This window comes from Enhydra lutris, unplaced genomic scaffold (assembly GCF_002288905.1).
Source record: "Enhydra lutris kenyoni isolate GAN:26980312 unplaced genomic scaffold, ASM228890v2 scaffoldscaffold1, whole genome shotgun sequence".
Classification (NCBI taxonomy): domain Eukaryota; kingdom Metazoa; phylum Chordata; class Mammalia; order Carnivora; family Mustelidae; genus Enhydra; species Enhydra lutris.
This window is the reverse complement of record NW_019154085.1, coordinates 3,726,790-3,745,227: the sequence shown is the minus strand read 5'-3', so window position 1 is coordinate 3,745,227 and position 18,438 is coordinate 3,726,790. Positions and strand designations below refer to the sequence as shown.

Here is an 18,438-nt window from a genome sequence, read left to right as displayed (position 1 = left end):
ATTATCAACAGATCTACCTACCACCTCTTGACAATTTCACTCTCAGGTACACTAAAATAACTCTTTAGAAGGCGCCATAATCAAGAGTACTTTGCTCGGAGAGTTCATGAACACTAAAACGAATCCTTACTGCAAAGGCACAGCTAACAAATTATTTCCTCCCCTCCACAAAGAAACATATTTCAAAGATTCAAAAATCTTACCACTAATTCTAACACGAACCTAAAATTTATACTTTATAAGGTCAGCTGAGTTAACAGAATCAAGAACCTTTGTGGTAAAAAGACAAGAATCCAAAACTGTCAGCAGTGCTTCACAGCATGCCAGGAAACTCTGAAGGACTTCAGTTAAACACATACCTTAAAATGACTTAATACCTAGGATATTTCCAGGAGACATCTAGGACAAATCATCAAGTCCCCAAAAGAAAATAAAACTAAACAAAAATACATACATACATACATAAAAATAAGCTTTCAAGGTAGATGCTAGAATTCTTTGCATCTATCTCAACTTACCCTATCGTCTAGAAAAAGCCAATGTGTTACAGTAGTGTTTACAGTTTTATACTGGTTTTTACCTAACTCTTATTAGTTTAAAATGCCATTTACCTCTTTGGGATCCATTATAAACATGCTATCTTTTAAACCATTAAGAAATCAGACAAGTAGGAAGACATTAATGAAGATAAATACTAAACAAATAGGCAAATATAGGAAAATCAAAATAAGCATGTTCATTCAACCAAATCAAGGTATTAATCTCTAAAGCATTTTTAGTTTTTAAATATTTTCAGGGAAATAAAAGCAGTCAAAAGCCCAGGTATCAATATGTCTGAAGAGAAAAGAGAAGCAGACAATGGAGATACGTAAATCTAAGGAACACATGCTGTCTGAAGCCTTCTCATTTTATGATGTCAACTAAATCACCTTGTAGGAAAGAAACAGAGACCATATTCAAAAAGCCTGTAAGACATGCAGAAGAACTGGAGATCAGTTTGTGACAAGCCAGAGTGTGCTCTATTCAAACTGAATGCAATCTCCATATACTGTAAATTGGAAACATCTACGCCTACATTTCCTTAGAGTAGTTTCAAAGAAAGTCTACTCTTACACCCCTGTGCATCATAGAACCTTATGTGCACCACCTCTGTCAAACAATTGATGTTTATAAATCCCCCCTTCTTTCCAGTTACACAAGAAGCACGGGCATTCAAAGATGCAGTTTTGTTTTAAAAGAAAAATCACCATATAGCATAGCAAATCACCATTAAAGGTTTGGCAGAATTTTTTACTTTTTAAAAAGATCTTTGTCTAGCATGACACCATCTGATGTTGTTTGAAGAGTTAATCTTAACATATCCATACACTCTTTCAACCTGGGATCAGACGTTCGCAATCCTGTAGATTTGAGTGCCTGTTTTTAAAAAAATAAGAGTTTGTAAATACATAGTGCAGATAATGTATATGCTTATTCCAACTACAAGTTTTTATTCCTGTATATAAAAATTTCTACCCAGGACCTGAATATGTATATGGGCATTTTAGTGTCACTATTACCCACTTCCTGGACAAGTTTCTCATTGTTTCTTTCATTTTCTTTCACTGATTACCTTGAAATGAGCATGATGAAAATTTGAAAACATAATAAGAGAAACAGTGTCAGTCAGGATCTACATGTCAGATGAGCTTTAAGACTACATTTCGATATTACTGCATTATTGATTCAATATTACTGATTTTTGAAAAGTTTAACACAGAAGAATATAAAAACTTACTGTAATAAATTTATGAACAGGTATTTTCTCTTGTCCTTCTGCAATTGTATAGAACAGCAAATCTTCCAAGCTAGGTAACAGACCCTGTTTTATTTTACTAAAGGGAAAAAAGAAAACAAAATTAATCCTTGTGCAAACGTTCTAATGGATTTTAGGTATATCCATTATTAAATAATCACTGAATCACACTACAGCTAAGCCGAACTACTCATCAAGACTACTGTCATGATAAATGCTAATTCACCAAACTCAAACCAGTTATTACTGAAAAAGTAGAAACTAACTTATTAATGAATATAGATTTTTTTAAATCCCAGGTTTTAAAATCTTGATTACCATTTCTAGTGCTACTAATAGCGAGTCATCTGTTACGGTGATACCCTCCAGTACAGCCTAATACAACACCCAACTCTAATTATAGAGCTCAGCAAATATTCGGGTAAGAGTCAATACTTTGCTCTGTTTTTTTAAAAATATGATGACTATATTTACATATTATTAAAATGTTAACCTGATTATAAAACCTGGGGGAGAGAGCAATTACATACTGGACAATAAAGACTAATATACTAGTTCTGAATCCTAGCTATAATACTTACTAGTTGAGTCACCTTGGATAAATTATAGAACCTTTCCATGGTTCAATTTCCTCATGTGAGATGAGATAATAGTGCCTACCTCACAGGGTTGTTTATTGTGAGGATCAATTGACTGGAAACATTCAATGCATTTAGAATGATGACTGGCAGAAAGTAAACACTCAATAGATGGTAATTGTAGTTAATATTTCTAAAGTGATCTAAGCTTACGTATACAGACCAAATGCCACAAATCACAAAGGAGACTGTTAGAATATAATTTTTTTTACTATAAAAAATACATTAAAATCTTAATTTACTAATAAACTAGTATAAGATGCTGTAATTAACCAAAATTTAAACAAGAAAGGAATTTTTTCCTATCCACTAAAAAGCTTTCAAGTAAACGATAATGAAATTATAATCTTTTTTTAGCTCTGAAACTATAATTAACACATTTCCATATTCTGAACATCAATGACTTTATTACAGTGATGCAAGGATTATAGATCTAAGATAAAACAGATCTCCTCCCCATCTGTTAAAATGTGAGAGAGAAATACAAACATGTATGGCACGCTGTATAAAATATTCTGGAAAAAAGACTTTATCTATATTTCAAGAAAGCAATAGAGAAAATTAAACAAAAGGAAAGGATGGAATACTCATTTTAATAATTTTAGGACTTAATTGAGAACAACTCTGGACTAGCCATAGGTATAATGGCAAGTTTCACAGGAAAACTGTATACATTACTTTTGTAAAACAGACTGTCACAATTGCTTCTATACTGTTAAAAAGAGCTTTTCTAGGTATCTAAATATTTCCTGAATTACCCAAAGATTATTTAATAGTTCCATACTTCAGTAAGACCATACGTACTTAATATTTCCTAATATTAAGTACCTCCCTATTATTCGTGGCCCATATATTTCCATCCTAAAAGACAACAGAATATAAACTTGGTTCACAGAACATGAACAGTTATACAAACACATATCAAATTTCTCCTAAAAGAAACATTAATGTTGATATTAATATCATTTAAACTGGCTTTCAAAGCTGTTACACCAACTTTTAGGTTTTAAAATCAACCTTAAAATGTATCAATTTCATGCCAAAGTTTTAAAAAATAAAGAGTATTACCATAATTTAATGGCGTATCCTGGAATTATAAACTTCTATGTATGTAATGAAACAGGAGTTCAGATAGGTCAAGAAGCTTCCCAAGACTGCAGAGTAGCAAAAATGGATTTAGAACCCATTTCTCCAAATCCAGAGCCCAAATTATTCATTACTACAGTATACTGTCTCTCAAACTTACTAGCTATTAATTTCACAAAGTAGAATTTTTCTAGGACTTACCCTGATCCAAAACCATTAACAGCATTCAACAATACTGATGACTTAATTATTTAAAGAAAAATTGAGCTAGCCATCAAAACAGCAGTGGAAAATAACAGATCAATTTTGTACAGAAAATGGTTTGTCAAATAAACTTCAGATAGTGATAGTTTGTCACTTTAAAAAACTGCAGAATAAGCTTTCTATATATTTACACCAGTAAATGGTATTTGCTTTGCCTAAAAGCTAAGCAAATGACATAAAATATACACTTCTTTAGCTTATGGTACAGAGCACAAAAAAATTTAAATGACCATATTATTGCCACAGCTAGCAAAAAAAGGTAAATATTTACTTGCTTTTGGATGAGACTAATTTTTATCCATAAAAAAGAGATTTAAGTCATCTCTAAAAAATGTGCTTACAAAATAAATAGGTCAAAATTGATACCTATCTCAGCATTTAAAAGTTCACACTCTGATTTGAGAATGAGTTAGCATCAACTCTCTGGTAAACAAATAAATGACAAGATTCTCCCCCAAACTTCAAAAGAGGAAGAAATTACTCCAAAGATCTTTCTTGATGTTACCCCCTTTTCTCTCTCCAAATTTAATTAATACGACTTTGTGGCAACATTTCACAGTAATGTGTTTTGCTATTAAAATTCAAAAGCTAAGGGGCGCCTGAGTGGCTCAGTCGTTAAGCGTCTGCCTTTGGCTCAGGTCATGATCCCGGGGTCCTGGGATGGAGCCCCACATTGGGCTCCCTGCTTGGCGGGAAGCCTGCTGCTCCCCTGCTCTGTTCCCTCTCTCGCTGTGTCTCTATCAAATAAATAAATAAAATCTTAAAAAAAAAATTCAAAAGCTATAAACTATAGTTTTAAGCATATAGTAACTAGAAAATCCTTCAGGCATACTCAAGTTTTAATGGCAAAAAAACAGATTATAGGAGACTTTCAAATCACCACATTAGCCACTAGTGATGAACCTGAGTGAGCCATCCAGATTTCCTATGGAAAAATATAAAATGGTTATGACACTCAGCAACTAAAATAAGATATACAGAGAAGATCAGTAAATCCAAAGAAAAATACTGTTCCATACCTTTTTATTCTTTCCCTTTTATTTCCGCTTACTTCCTAATTTCTGCCCTTAAGATCCTTTCACTCTCATTTTGTGCCTTCATCTATCTACCCATTCCTTCCACTACTTTATACCCTTACAAAATACTTGCCTAGTACATAAAAATCATTATTTAAGAAGATGAAAAAGAAAAATACCATGTATTTAACTGGCATCTATGACATGTACAGCATATGTTAGTTGTTGCTTACAGTCTAAATTGAAAATAGAAGATTCACATAATGAGGAATTATAATAAGACTATGGGATCCACTCTGAAAAATTACTTCACTGTGGACTAATAACGTAAAGCATTTTTAGAAGACACAGAATTTCAGCTGGACTTGAAAGATGGTAGGAGTTGAAAACATGGCAACAGAAAGCGATTTCCAGCGAAGAAAACAGAACCACCAAAGCAATGAAGGTAAACATTCACTAGGTGTTTACAAGGAACACCAGTGAAAGCCTAAGATATATGAAAGTGCCCATTTCTCCTTATGAGCTGTGAAAATACTTAATTTTCAGGGTTGAGAGAGATCTATATAAATAATAAATGAGACTACCTCCCCAGAATGTAATATGGAGTTTAAATTCAGGGCGAATTTCTGCAACATGAAAAGAGGTACTATCTTTGTTTATTGATCAATCAAATCAGTTACCCAATACCAAAGGACAATTTAAGCTCCTCAGTCTGGTATTCAGTTCTCCATATTTGGCTTTGTACTATCTATTCCTAAACTTATCATTTTAATTAATTAGACTCACCAACCTGCAAATAAATCCTGCTACTGTGCCTTTAATTTTTTTATCTATATAAGCCTTCTGTTTATAACCTTCCTTTTCCTAATCCTTTAAGGCATCAATGATCATTTCAATCATTTGAGAGGGCTTTCCCCAACCAGATATTCTATACTCTTTTTAGCATGCACTGGGCCGCATCACTAAGCTTTGTACTTCTCTAATACAGCCTATTGTATGCTAAGCGTTGGGGATATAAAGATGAATAAAGTAAAGATGCTCTCTAGGATAAAGAAGATGACAGCAATGGGGCAAGTACTAGGACAGAAGTGTAAGAAACGTATTGGCAAGTACAAAGTAAGCATTCAATTTTGCCTTGATGGGTGGGGAAAATCAAGTAAATATAAGTTGTAATTAGGAACAATCCTGTAAACTCTCCGTCATCAGTTCAAAATTTTATTAATTAAAAAACTAGTATCAAATGAAAGGAGGAAAATGAAAGCAAGCCTTTACTAAGGACAGCAAAATGAGAAGAAGAAAAACTGAAATCAACTATATTGTCCTATTTTGTTAAATAACATTTCATGTTATCTGACTTCTCTAAACTATAAACCTTCAAGACTGGTGTATTACCTTCTTTTTTTTTTTTTTGGTGTGTGTGTGTGTGTGGAGGTTAGCTCCATGTACCTCAAATGCATTGTTTAGTATGGTAAACCTATCAGATAATTAGAAACTTTTCCCCCCAACTAGATTTAAAAAAAAAAATAAATAAAATTCCAGGGCACCTGCGTGGCTCAGTCGTTAGGCATCTGCCTTCGGCTGGGGTCATGATCCCAGGGTCCTGGGATAAAGCCCCACATCACCCCACATCGTGCTCCCTACTCAGCAGGAGGTCTCCTTCTCCCTCACTCACTCCCCCTGCTTATAGTCAGTCCCTCTCTTGCTGTCTGACACTCTCTGTCAAACAAATAAAATCTTTAAAAAAGAAAAAAAAGATCCACTAAGAGAACACAAAAGAATGCTTTGGTATTTTTACTTATGTCATCATCTTAAAACAATGATCTTTAAAAAGAAAATGGAGATGTTTTTAAATCAGTCTATCATTCTGAATTTCAAGTAATCTGATTGATAGTAATAGTTGTCCATCAACACCAGCAAATTAGATTAAACCAGTTGAGACTCACAGACATGGAGAACAGTAATGGTTCCCAGAGGGGAGAGGGGTTGGAAGTGGGGGCCAAAATGGGTGAAAGGGATCAAGAGGTACAAACTTTCAGTTATAAAATAAATAAGCTATGAGGATGTAACTTACAGCATGGGGAACACCATCAATAATATTGTATCCACTTTGTATGGTGACAGATGGTAACTAGACTTACTGTGATCAATTCCCAATTCATGAATATGTGGAATCCCTATGTTGTACACATGGAACCCATACAATATGGTATGTCAATTATACTTCAATAAAAATTAATTTACTAAATAAAACTATGGGGTTAAAACTTGAACTGATGAGGGGCTGACCACATATCATAAGTCTGACAGTCTGACAAGTGACAAATTCTGCTTATTCTCCAAATCATTTTGCCACAAGGCTAATTATTGGTGGAATTTAAAAACAAAATCTTACATATTTTAAGGCTTTACTGTTAAGAAACGATCTCCTACTATCTTAAAACCCTATGTGCTAAAGTAAGGTTTACAGATAAGGACTCTGATGTCAGAGCCCAGCACCATGTCTAATGTCACACAGTTCTTAAGTGGCTGGACCAGAATTAGTCGTGGAAAGCTGGTCTTTGGTTTCTAGTCCTGGACACTTCCTGGTATACCACACCAACTACGTTCAGTTATTAGCCCTCCATTTTAGAAGGAACACCTGGAGCTCACTCAGAACAATGAAAAATAAAAGACTCCTTACATACTGAAGAATTTCTAACCAAAATGTTAACGGGAATTACGTATGTTAGATAACTAAACTGTTGTTCAACCTTGTTAAAACTGTATCCTATACAAAGCGAGGATCAGACCGTATTAAATTAGGGCTGCTGTTCTGATTGGACTTTACTGAAAATTACCAAGAGAATGCCAGAGCGAGAAGCACCAAAGCCATAAATCTTTATGTGAGAAGTGGCCAGGCTCTCCATACAGTTGATGGCAATTTGTCCACATGTACAACTTTAGAAGTCTAACCCGGGTGGCAGTCTGCTGGTCTCTGAGAGGAGGACAAGGACCTGGGAAGGTCAAGTCCCTGATATTCCACTCTGTTATTCCTTCCAACCACCTATTCCCTCAGTCAAGTATCCTTTAATAAATCACTCCAGTTGTAAAAATACAGATATGTAAAAAAATAGATATTATGTGAACTGTTATTGCAAGCACTTTAATACCATTCTAGAAACGATGTCTTTGAAATAATTAAAACATGTAAATAGAAGTTAATGTAAGGCAGACTTCAGAGATACAAAAAAAAAAAAAAAAAACCAGCTCTGAAATGGAAGGTGCAATATTCTAAGGGAATTAATTAACTTCAGTCAAGGAAGTATTCAGGCAGAGATAAGTAACAATTTTCAGAGAGTATAAAAGAAGAGGAAAAAACATCAGCTGGGTTTGTTTTCTTTTTTTTTTTTTAAGATTTTATTTTTTATTTATTCATTTGGGGGGGAAGGAAGGACAAGGAGAGGGAGAAAAAGGCTCCCCACTTAATAGGGATCCCAGAACCCTGGGATTATGACCCCAGTTAGCCAAAGGCAGATGCTTAAATGACTGAGACATCCAGGTGCCCCAGGATATGGGTTTTTAAGGTCTCTTCCAATCCTGTACCTAAAAAAGTAATCAATTCAGTACAGTATTTTATTAATCTACTAGCAGATGAAAAAAACAAAGTAAATCCTAATATTGCAGGAACTTTAGTCATTTAGTTAGGCCATTTTATGTGGCCAACTTAGAAAATATGTAAAATGAGGTGGAATTAAATGTTTTTAAAGTCACTTCCAATTCTAATTCTCAGTTTTTGAGCTGCTAAAATAGATGTCCTCCTAAATTCCTACACTAAAGTCTATAAACTTTACTCACTCAGAAGATACATACACACACACACACAGGATCTATATTCACACATTTTATATAAAAAGTCTAATTATTTGAATGCTTTTTAAAAAGAGAGAGCACTTATGTCACTGAACTGTAAACTTAAAAATGGTTAAGATAAAAGATTTTTACGTTATGGGTATTTTACTGGAAAATTTTTTTAAAGTTAAAGCAAATTAGGCATGGAAGGTGAGAGTAAGAAAATAGGCAAAGTGGAGACATGAAGAATAGGAACAAGATATAGCAACTGAGGATACAAAAATCCACAAAGGAACAAATCTTTCAAAGTACAACTAGTCAGAATATGAGAATATACGTTACACAACTAAATACAGTTTAATGTTGGGGCCACCAACAGCAAACTATAGCAGCCCCCCGTTTTTGTACATAAAGTTTTATTGCAAGACAGACATGCCTATTCATTTACCTGTTGTCCATGACAGCTTTGCTAATAACTGCTAATTTGAATAGTATTAACATAGACCAGAGAGCATGCAAAGCCAAAAGTACATACTACTTGGCCCTTCTGAGAAAAAGTTTGCCAACACGTGCCTGAGAGGATCACTATAGCAATGCTCCCTTATGGTAAACTCTAAGTTGGAACAAGAAATGTTAAACTTTATTCGTTATAACTTTTACTGTAGCAAAAAATATGCAACATTTTCTAAGGAGACCTATACCGAGAGTAGTTTAGGAATAAAAAAGCTTGATATTTGCAAATAGTGAACACAAGTGGATAATTCTGATGAGAGCTGTACAAAGCTGTACAAAGACTCACAATCTTTTTTAACTTTTTTTTTCTTTTTTAACTTTTTAATGTAATGTAGGTACTTCCTGTTATATGTACCAGAAACAGGATATTAGGTTAGCAGACTAAGCAAAGTAGAGATTTGCAATTTTAAAATTTAACAGATGTGGTTCTTCTAATTATAGAAGTTATATATGCAGTTGACCTTTGAACAACATGGGTTTGAACTATGGGGGTCCACTTATATGTAGATTTTTCCAAATGCATTTTTACTGCAAATGCATTTTCTTTTCCTTATGATTTTAACAACATTCTTTTCTCTTGCTTACTTTATTATAAGAATATAGCACATAATACATAAAACATAATAAAATATGCATTAATTGACTGTTCATGTTACTAGTAAGGCTTCCAGTCAACAGTAGGCTGTTAGTAGTTACATTTTTGGGGAAGTCAGGAGATTTTTGACTGTGAGGGGAGGCTGGCACCTAACCTCTACATTATTCAAGGGTCAACTGTACTCATAATGAGAAATCTTAGTAACTCTAGAGAGGCAGGAAAAACAATGTCCATTTTCACAAACTATAACTGCTGATATCATTTCAGTTTATTTTCCTCAGATACAAGTTTTCTAAGCTTTTTTTTTTTTTTTTTTAAGCTTAAGGATCACTTAAAGAGCATACTGCACAGTAAATTTTGTATTCTAACTTCAGGCTTACCATTGTCTTATACCCCCAAAAGTACGTGTATACATCTTAAATGACTGAGTAAGAAACTTTCATATGGATGTAGCATCATTTACTTAATCATTCCACTAATGTTAAACCTAAGTTTTTCTCCATTCTTCTCTAGTATGCATAATACTGTGCCAGAAGTATTAGTGAATAAATCTTTCTACAACTCAGCCTAGGTGCCTAAAAATGTATGAATATATTTAAAGTTTCATACAGTTTAAAAACTGTTCTTAAAAAGTCTGCATTCCTAAGAACTCCCACCAAGAATCTTAAGTGCCCATGTCGCTCAGAATACCCTCATGAAAGTAACAATTTAAAAATCTTTTTTAGGGGCACATGGGTGGCTCAGTTGCTTAAGTATCTGCCTTTGGCTCAGGTCATGATCCCAGGGTCCTGGGATCAAGCCCAGCATCAGGCTCTCTGCTCAGCGGGGTGCCTGCTTCTCCCTCTCCCTCTGCTCCACCCCAGCTTATGTGCGTGCTCTCTCTCTCTCTCTCAAATAAATAAGATCTTTTTTAGGGGCACCTGTGTGCACACTTTTCAGTGTTTCAGCTCTTAGTTTCTGCTCAGGTCCTGATGTCAGGGTCATTAGATGGAGCCCCATGAGGAGCCACGTTGGAATCTGCACTCCGCGCAGAATCTGCTTGAGACTATCTTCCCCTCCTTCTGCCCCTCCCCTCTAAAATAAATAAATCTTAAAAAATCTTTAGAAGTCTGTAATGGAAATTAGGAGGCAAAAATATATATGCAAATCCTGAAAGTTATCAACTTACTGTCCATTATGTAATATCAATAGTTCCATGTTAAATTATTGCTTTCACTACAAATATTTCTTTAGAACTCAGTAAGCAATGTTACATACCAACCAGAGAATACTTCCCAAAGGAAACCAAGACAACACATTAACATACTCATACCACATTGTAGGTGGCCAGAAAAATTACCAAGTATAATAATTAGTTGCATGCACACTGTCTCATAACCAAAGCAGTTTTATACCTGAGCAGATCTAAGGATAAAATCTTAGTGTCTACCTAAAAGCTATTTAACTCACTTAGAGATATCAACAATTAATAACTATTTTTACAAATATATCTGTTCACTCAGCTTTCTTAAGCATTCCTCTTACTAGCAAATGACTTAAAAGGTGAAAAGGCCAACAGGCAACTCCTTGATTTATACAGGATTTAAAGACCAAGCTCCTCAAAGAATGCAAAACCTACAATCAGACTTTCAGTTTCTATAGCTATAATTTTTCTTCACTTCATAATCACAAGGAAGTAGTATATCTTTTTACTTATTTCAAATAATTTTTTGAAACTCAAACCCACAAATGTATTCAACAAAGTTCTCTTCAAAATGACATTTAGCTTTTTCAGATAAAAATAGTGCCCCTCCCACCCGTTACTTTTCCCTACCTACTGCCTCAAAAAAAACCTGAATTCAATTTGGTAGTCATTTCCTGAGTTAGTTGATTTTGAGTAGGCAGACTTCTTTGTAAACAGTAAAGCCTGAAAAGAAGCTAAAATTCAAAGACACTAAAGTTCAAGATCTAATTCACGCTCTTTCAGTGAACTTCATCTAAAAATTAATAAGCAGCATGTAGTTTGTTAATTACAGATCACCACAGATACATTCATGACTAAAGAGATGTATGTAGTTTAATATAAACATTAGACAGCAAATAATGTTATGATGTATGTTACAACTGGCCATTAAAAGTAAACTAAAACTCACTGATAACTAATTTAAAAAAATTTTTTAATAGAGGAAACCACAAATAAAATCAGAGGGGTTCACTGAAAGCTCCCAATTAAATATATTTCAATCTCAATTTTAATGAATTATACATATGTTCACTTTTACAAATGAAAAGCAAACACATTATTAAAGGATGACAGAATTTGTCACCTATTTCAGAGAGGTTCTTTCACTTTGAAACGATCTGTATCTGCCAAATACTGTCTCAACTTCATTATCAGTACCGTGTATAGACCCAATTCAATGTTTGCTGAAATGCCTAGGCATTTAATCTTACTCTGAGATTTAATTCTTATAGCATATGATTCAATGATTCTTTGACCCTCACTTTCCATTTAATCAATATTAACTACCAAAATAAGTCACACAATCTGAAGCTAGGGTGCTGTGGGGAAGAGAGGCCGTGGGAGCCTTGATCCCAAGATCATGACCTGAGCCGAAGACAGACAACCAAGTCACCCAAGTGCCCCTTAATATATTTTTAACTCTGCATATTTAAGATACATTTTTAAAGGCCATGACTTCGTGCAGATGAGCAAACATTCCATCACTCACTGCATCATGGGAATGTGCGGTTTTTGACAGATACTACCAAGCCACCCTCCAAATAGCTGAACTAATTTACACTTCCACTAGCAATGTAAGAGTTCCTACTCCCTCACCATCTGCATCACTTGATTTAACTTAACATCTGCCCATCCGATAGGGTAAAAATGATCTCATCGTTTTGATGGAATACTGTTTCCTGTATCGTCAGTATTGTACCCTGAATGAATTACCTGCTTACTAAAGAACATACATGTGCTGATATTTTCCCAGCCTGGTCCTTTTGTTATATCTTTTTCCTTTCTAATTAAACAATAAAATGTCCAAACGGAAGGTAACAAAAATGTCCCTCATTCCCACCCTGCTAGCCCTTTGTCACTCTTTACTCTTTACTAAGATAGGATACCCACTTCTGAGCTTTACAGAAATGAAGCATGGCATGCTTAATGGGGAACAGTATGATAAAATGTCCATGATGGGCAAGCATTTGGCATTAAGGTTGATCAAGACTACTGAATGCTACAGCACGGTTTGCGATTTTGATATAATGCTCACTCCAGTCTATTGGTATTCTGGAAGAAGAGTGGTAGTTTGAAATCAAAACTCTATAATTAATCTCAGAACAGTATGCAAAATAGATTGAAATGGGACAGAAGAATGAATATGGGGGCACAGAATTTAAATGTGGGTCATCAAACATGTGGAGATAAATGTAAGAAAAGAGTTTGGATAAGAGAAGAAATATTACCATGAGAGTCAAAGCTGAGAGAAGGCACATGTTGAGAAGACAGACAAGTGGGAAAGAAGCAAAAGCTTTAGCCTCAGGGTTTACTCAGTGAGCAAATCCAAAAAAGAGCCAGGAAAGCAAAGAGAACAATTTAAAAAATGAAGATAGCCAAGCCAAGTGGTTTTCAAAATGATGAAATGATAGCAACAAAAATCAGGCGTACTCCAGTCAAAACTGAGCGAAGATCATTAGATTTTCTCTAAGATACCTAAGATAGAAGTAAAATCTTAAGCTGCATCAGGAATCTAAACCAGACTGAAGCTGGTTTAAGGAGATGGCGTAGCCTAGGATGACACTGGTTCAAAGAATCTGACTACGGAAAAAAAATGTAAGTAGGTTAATGTGCTTATATCCCACCTCTTTCCAGAAACTAATACGGTAAAGTTAATAAAATATAGTAAGACCAAGTAAAGTAGGAACAAGAAATAGCTCAGCCGTATTAATTAATGAAAGTTGTATGGTTATTCAATTCACTCTGAGCTTACTGAGTATTCAAGCTAAAAAGATAAACAGTGCAAATCAAGTAGTTTTAGGTTAGTACAATAATTTCTCAAGAGAAATTTTTTCTGGAAATTAAAAAAAAAAAAAAGAAATTTCTCATATGTGAGCCTAAAATTCAAAGGTCAATGTCCTTGTCATGTTTTACAATAAATGAAGCAATTTCTTGTTTAATAAAGATTTATGTAGTATTTAACACATATCAAATATTGTCCTAAGCCTTTTACAAAACGTCAACTCATTTAATTTTCACATGGCTCTTTCTTTTAATAATCCCCCATAAAACCTGGCAGAGTCCTGAGTGCTGGCATTCCAGATGGCTGGCTGACTGAGGGATGAACTGTGCTTTGGAAGCTGAGCATTAGAAAGGATAACAGGATGAACGGGAGGCTTACCTCCAGAATGAGAGAAATGTTTATCACACAAAGGCAAAATCGAAGGAGTCGAAGGAGGAAAGCTACATTTGGAAACCACAGCATTCAGGAAATCGAATCTTTCATAAGATTTAAAAAATTTTTGGCAATCTTGAGACCAGTGCTCTTCAACTTTATATGTGGATTGGAGGCAGCTGGGGTTCACTCTCTAAATCCTTGACTGAAAGCTCTCAGGATTATCATATACTTAGATTGTTCCTGAGCCAGTCTAGCTATTACTCCAAACTTTGGTGGCAGAAAAATGAACTCCTTTATACTAAGGTAAACAAGATTACCTTATTGGTTATTCAAACTCCCGGGGCATCTGAGCAAATATTCTTAAAGGATTCCCTCTCTAGATCGGTTTTCTTTGGTGGTTAGGATATAGTACATGACAATTTTTATGCATCATTGTCAATAAGTATTAGCCAAAGTGTTTGAAAGTTATTGCTAAGAGTTCATCTCTTATTCAGAAGACAATGAAGCTAGAAACTTCTGGGAAACATGTGAATCACAAAAGGAGCTCAATTTCCTAACTGACAAAAAGGGAAAAAAAGAGGGACACTAAAGCCACTGAGGAGACACAGACTGGAAGACATTTTCAACAGAAAGCTGCTCCCATTCTACAGCCTTAAGAACAACTTTTAAATGCTGGCAATTGCATTTTGCAATTCCGTAACTCCAGGCTCAGGTATTTAAGCGAGTTCCAAGTCTCGTAAACCAGATGATAAGGTACAAGAGAGTTCCACATGAGATTAAGCACACATTCTATTCCCTAAAAAACATGAGAGGTCAAAATTTAACACAAGTCTAGCTTTCTGGACCTTGAAGGGATTTAAATCATCTAAGATGTTAAATGACCTGCCTATGGTCCTAAGGCTACTTTGCCGCACAAAATCATTGTCACAGAATACAACAAATGTTCCCCATCACGAAATGTGTGTTTTTTGTTTTGTTTTTTTAAGTGACATTTTTCAGTCTGGGAAAACTTTAGCTTGGAATGTTTTAGGAAGGTGCCAACTTCAATTACAGGAAACATTAGGCCGGCCTGAGACTGAAAATACAAAAATCAAACGGCACTTTCAGTTTGACTTAAGGTGATCTGAGGCTGGAGACAACGTGGAACGTTAAGTCACAGGGAGGCAAAAGAGGTCGCCTAGTGTCAGGACAGCGTCCCCAAAACAGTGAAGTATAAAGAAAGCCTACAGATATATTTTCACTCACATGGAAAACAAAGTCTGGGTCCATTTATGTCACACAAACTATCCAAGAAAACTGCTTCCCATATTGTGTAGGAAAAACCCACTGCGTTTTGGGTCGGAACTGCTGTGCGGCACAGATGACAACCTTCTATCGCTAAGCCACGAAGGCTACACGGCTCGGATTTTCCAGTGTTTTACCAAGTCACGCTTCATCTTGGCTATTCTGGTTTTTATTTTTTAAAATTCACCCACTCCTGAGAGGCATCGGACAGGCCAAGGCTGGTCCCAGGACAAACAGGTAGTCTCCTCCGGCGCGCCCCATCTCGGCCACATGACTCTCCTCCTAATCTCGCTGCGAAAACACGATTTCCGGCGCCCCAGATGGCTGCGCAGCGCGCCGGGAGGCGCCACTCCAGAAAGGTTACGAACGTTCTGCCACGCGAGGCTCCTAAGGAGACCGTGGCAGCGAGCGAACGGGGGCGGCTCAGGGGAGAAACCCGAGCCGGGGAGCGACGAGTCAGGAGCCGGGAAGGCACCGGGCGGGCTCCACACCGACTCCCGAATGTCATCCGGCGGAGCGGTTCGTGCGGCATCACCCACGAGAGCTGGGCCGGCGCCAGGTGCTGCAGCCGGGGGCCGGCGCGCGGCGCACGCGGCGCGCACAGGCGGCCGCGGTTCCCGGGCGGGGAGGACGGGGGGGGGGGGGGGGGGGGGGGGGGGGGGCCCAGCCCCCCCCCCCCCCACCGCGGCCCCCGCGCTGCTCCTCCCGGGCGGCCCGCGCCGGGGGCGGGGAAGGGAAGTGGGGGCCTCGCGGAGGGGCGACGGCAGGGAAGGCGCGGGCGGGGCCGGACCTAATCACATGGCGCAGCCTGCGCAGGCCGCCGGCATCTCTTTCTTTCTCTTTCTCGAACCTCCGCTCCCATCCCGCCCCACCGCAGGCCCCTCCCGGGCCCCCCGCAGGGGGAGGCCGCCTCCGCCCGGCGGAGACACTCACTTTTCGCCCGAGGCCACCAGCTCCTTGCCCTCACTGTTGCCGAACGCGTCCGTCTCCCCGGGGCCGTCCTTGGGGCCGGGAGCCGACGGGGCCGCGGGCGGGGCCGCCCCGGGCTGCTGCTGCTGCTGCGGCGGCTGCGGGCCCCCCTTGCCCAGCTCCTGCAGGATCTCCGAAGGGGAGCTAGACAGTCCCCGCGCGAGGGGCCCCGCCGGCCGGCCGCCCCCGCCCCACCACGGGTGGAGACGCGCGGCGGCCGCTGGGCCGGCGGTCCCCTGTTCCCCGCCTCGGGGACGCCGGCACTGTGTGGCGAGGGGCTGCGCCCGCCTCAGAGCCGCGCAGGAGGCGGCGGGAGGCCGCAGGAGCAGGTCGCGCAGCACCGCCGAGCCCCGCAGGCGCATCATGCCGCCTGCTCTGTCAGCACCCGCTCGGCGGGGAGGATGCTCGGGGAGTGAGCGGCCGCTGTCCTCCGGAACGCGGCCTCGGGTGGGACGCCGAGAGGGCGACAGAGGACAGGAGCGGCGACGTGGGTGTGGTTTCGGTTCCCGCTCTCGCAGCTTCTGCGGCTCCTCCGCGGCTGCGGGCTGCTGCTCCTCCTCACACGGCCGAGAGCTCCGCACTGAGACTGAGGCGCAGGGGAGGGCCGGAGACATTCCGCGCTCACCCTCGTGGGGGCGGGAGGACACTGGCGTCCTTCCCCTCTCCCCGCTGCGATTGGCTCGTTCCCTCGACCTCTCTCCTGATTGGTGACTGGAGCAGTCAAATTTCTCTCGGCGCCGGGTGCGCGCTGAGTCGGGGCGGGGGCGGGGGCGGGGACTGGGGCTCGGGCTGGGGCTGGGGCTGGGGCTGGGGCTCGGGCTCCGGCGGAGGGGGTGGCTGGGGAGGGTAACCGGACTGACGTGCGAGGCGTGGGAGCCCGTTGGGGCTCCAGCTCGGTCCCTTCCTCGCGCTTTCCCGCCGCGAGGCTGCGCTCGTGGGGACCTGAGGACCCGGGGACCCAGGGGTCTCGGCGTTTACGAGGCGGATTGGCTCCCGGACTCGGGGGCTTCGAACCCGCGGTGGAGACCGACGGGCAAGCCAAGGGGCCGGCAGCCGGCCTGGTGGGCCGCAGGGGGCATCTGGGCCGCCAGAGCTGGGCTGGTCCAGGCTTGCGTTGGCCCGGCGGTCCGGAGAGGGCGTGAGGCGACACCTCCGGTGGCCGCGGTCCAGGGAAGGCAGCCCCAGACGAACATCGTCTCCCTCCCAAATGTTACATTTACTTGAAACTTTCCATGGTTGGCCACTACCCAGATGCGAAGTGTTTTGGAAAAAATGAGCAAAAGCCTTTCAGCTATGCGACTTAGCCGCTGGGAGGGCTGGCGCCCGGGCGGGGAGGGGGAGGGATTCCAGAGCACGACTGCTTTCCTTTGAAACAGTTATTTTTTTTAATGTACGCTGGTATCCCCCAAATGTTTCTGGACAGCAGGGATTCCCCGAACATTAGTTTGCTGGAAAGCAAAATTGTGGATACTCTTCTATTTTAAAAGCGGCTGCATCATTTTAAAATAGGAGCCTCCGAATACGGGTCCCTTAATCGCTTCGGCTTCGTATCCCTCCACCCGTTTATCCTTTTGGACCTGTGGGGAAAGAGCCAAGGATGGGGTAAACTCCGGGTTTTCCTCTTGAGCCCACTTATGCCCTGGCAATGCGTAGACCCACGAAGGTCAATGGGGTGATCTTTAAGACACAGGAAGGGTGGTGTTTGTCAGGGACATCATTAACGGATCACCAGGTTGAGTCATCTACTTAATCTTAAAATGTAGCACTAGATTAATAGAAAATCTGCTGTACCTAAAGGTTATGTGACCTTTGACATGTCGGAGTCTTGCCATATTTAAATTTTTTCTGGCTGCTCTTTAACCGGAAGAACCTAGAAAAAGCTATCATGTGTCAATCACTTAAGTACCTTAAAAAAAAGTTAAAACACTGGCAAATTATATATAGGGCTTTTATTACTGCTTAAGGTTACCCGTCACTAAAATTTGAAGAGTCAAAATAATAATAATACATTCAGGAAAAGGAACGTCAACTTTGGGAGGAAAGGTAGCAAATACCAGCCCTGCCTAACCTT

General features: G+C 39.6%; 1 protein-coding gene across 3 annotated transcripts in view; it reads right to left on the bottom strand.

The window, feature by feature from the left end:
* LOC111142001 (glutaminase) overlaps positions 1-16,931 on the bottom strand; it is an 83,778-nt gene extending 66,847 nt beyond the window's left edge. Inside the window, exons 1-3 of one of the 3 annotated variants that reach the window (XM_022494925.1) lie at positions 16,332-16,931; positions 1,778-1,874; positions 1,295-1,416 (exon numbers count right to left, since the gene is read on the bottom strand). In XM_022494925.1, the coding sequence (XP_022350633.1) occupies positions 1,295-1,416; positions 1,778-1,874; positions 16,332-16,732 (620 nt within the window). In that variant the 5' untranslated portion in view covers positions 16,733-16,931. The remainder of the gene's footprint in view (positions 1-1,294; positions 1,417-1,777; positions 1,875-16,331) is intronic. The other 2 variants (XM_022494935.1, XM_022494931.1) reach the window with 2 other exon arrangements.
* Positions 16,932-18,438: the final 1,507 nt, after the last annotated feature.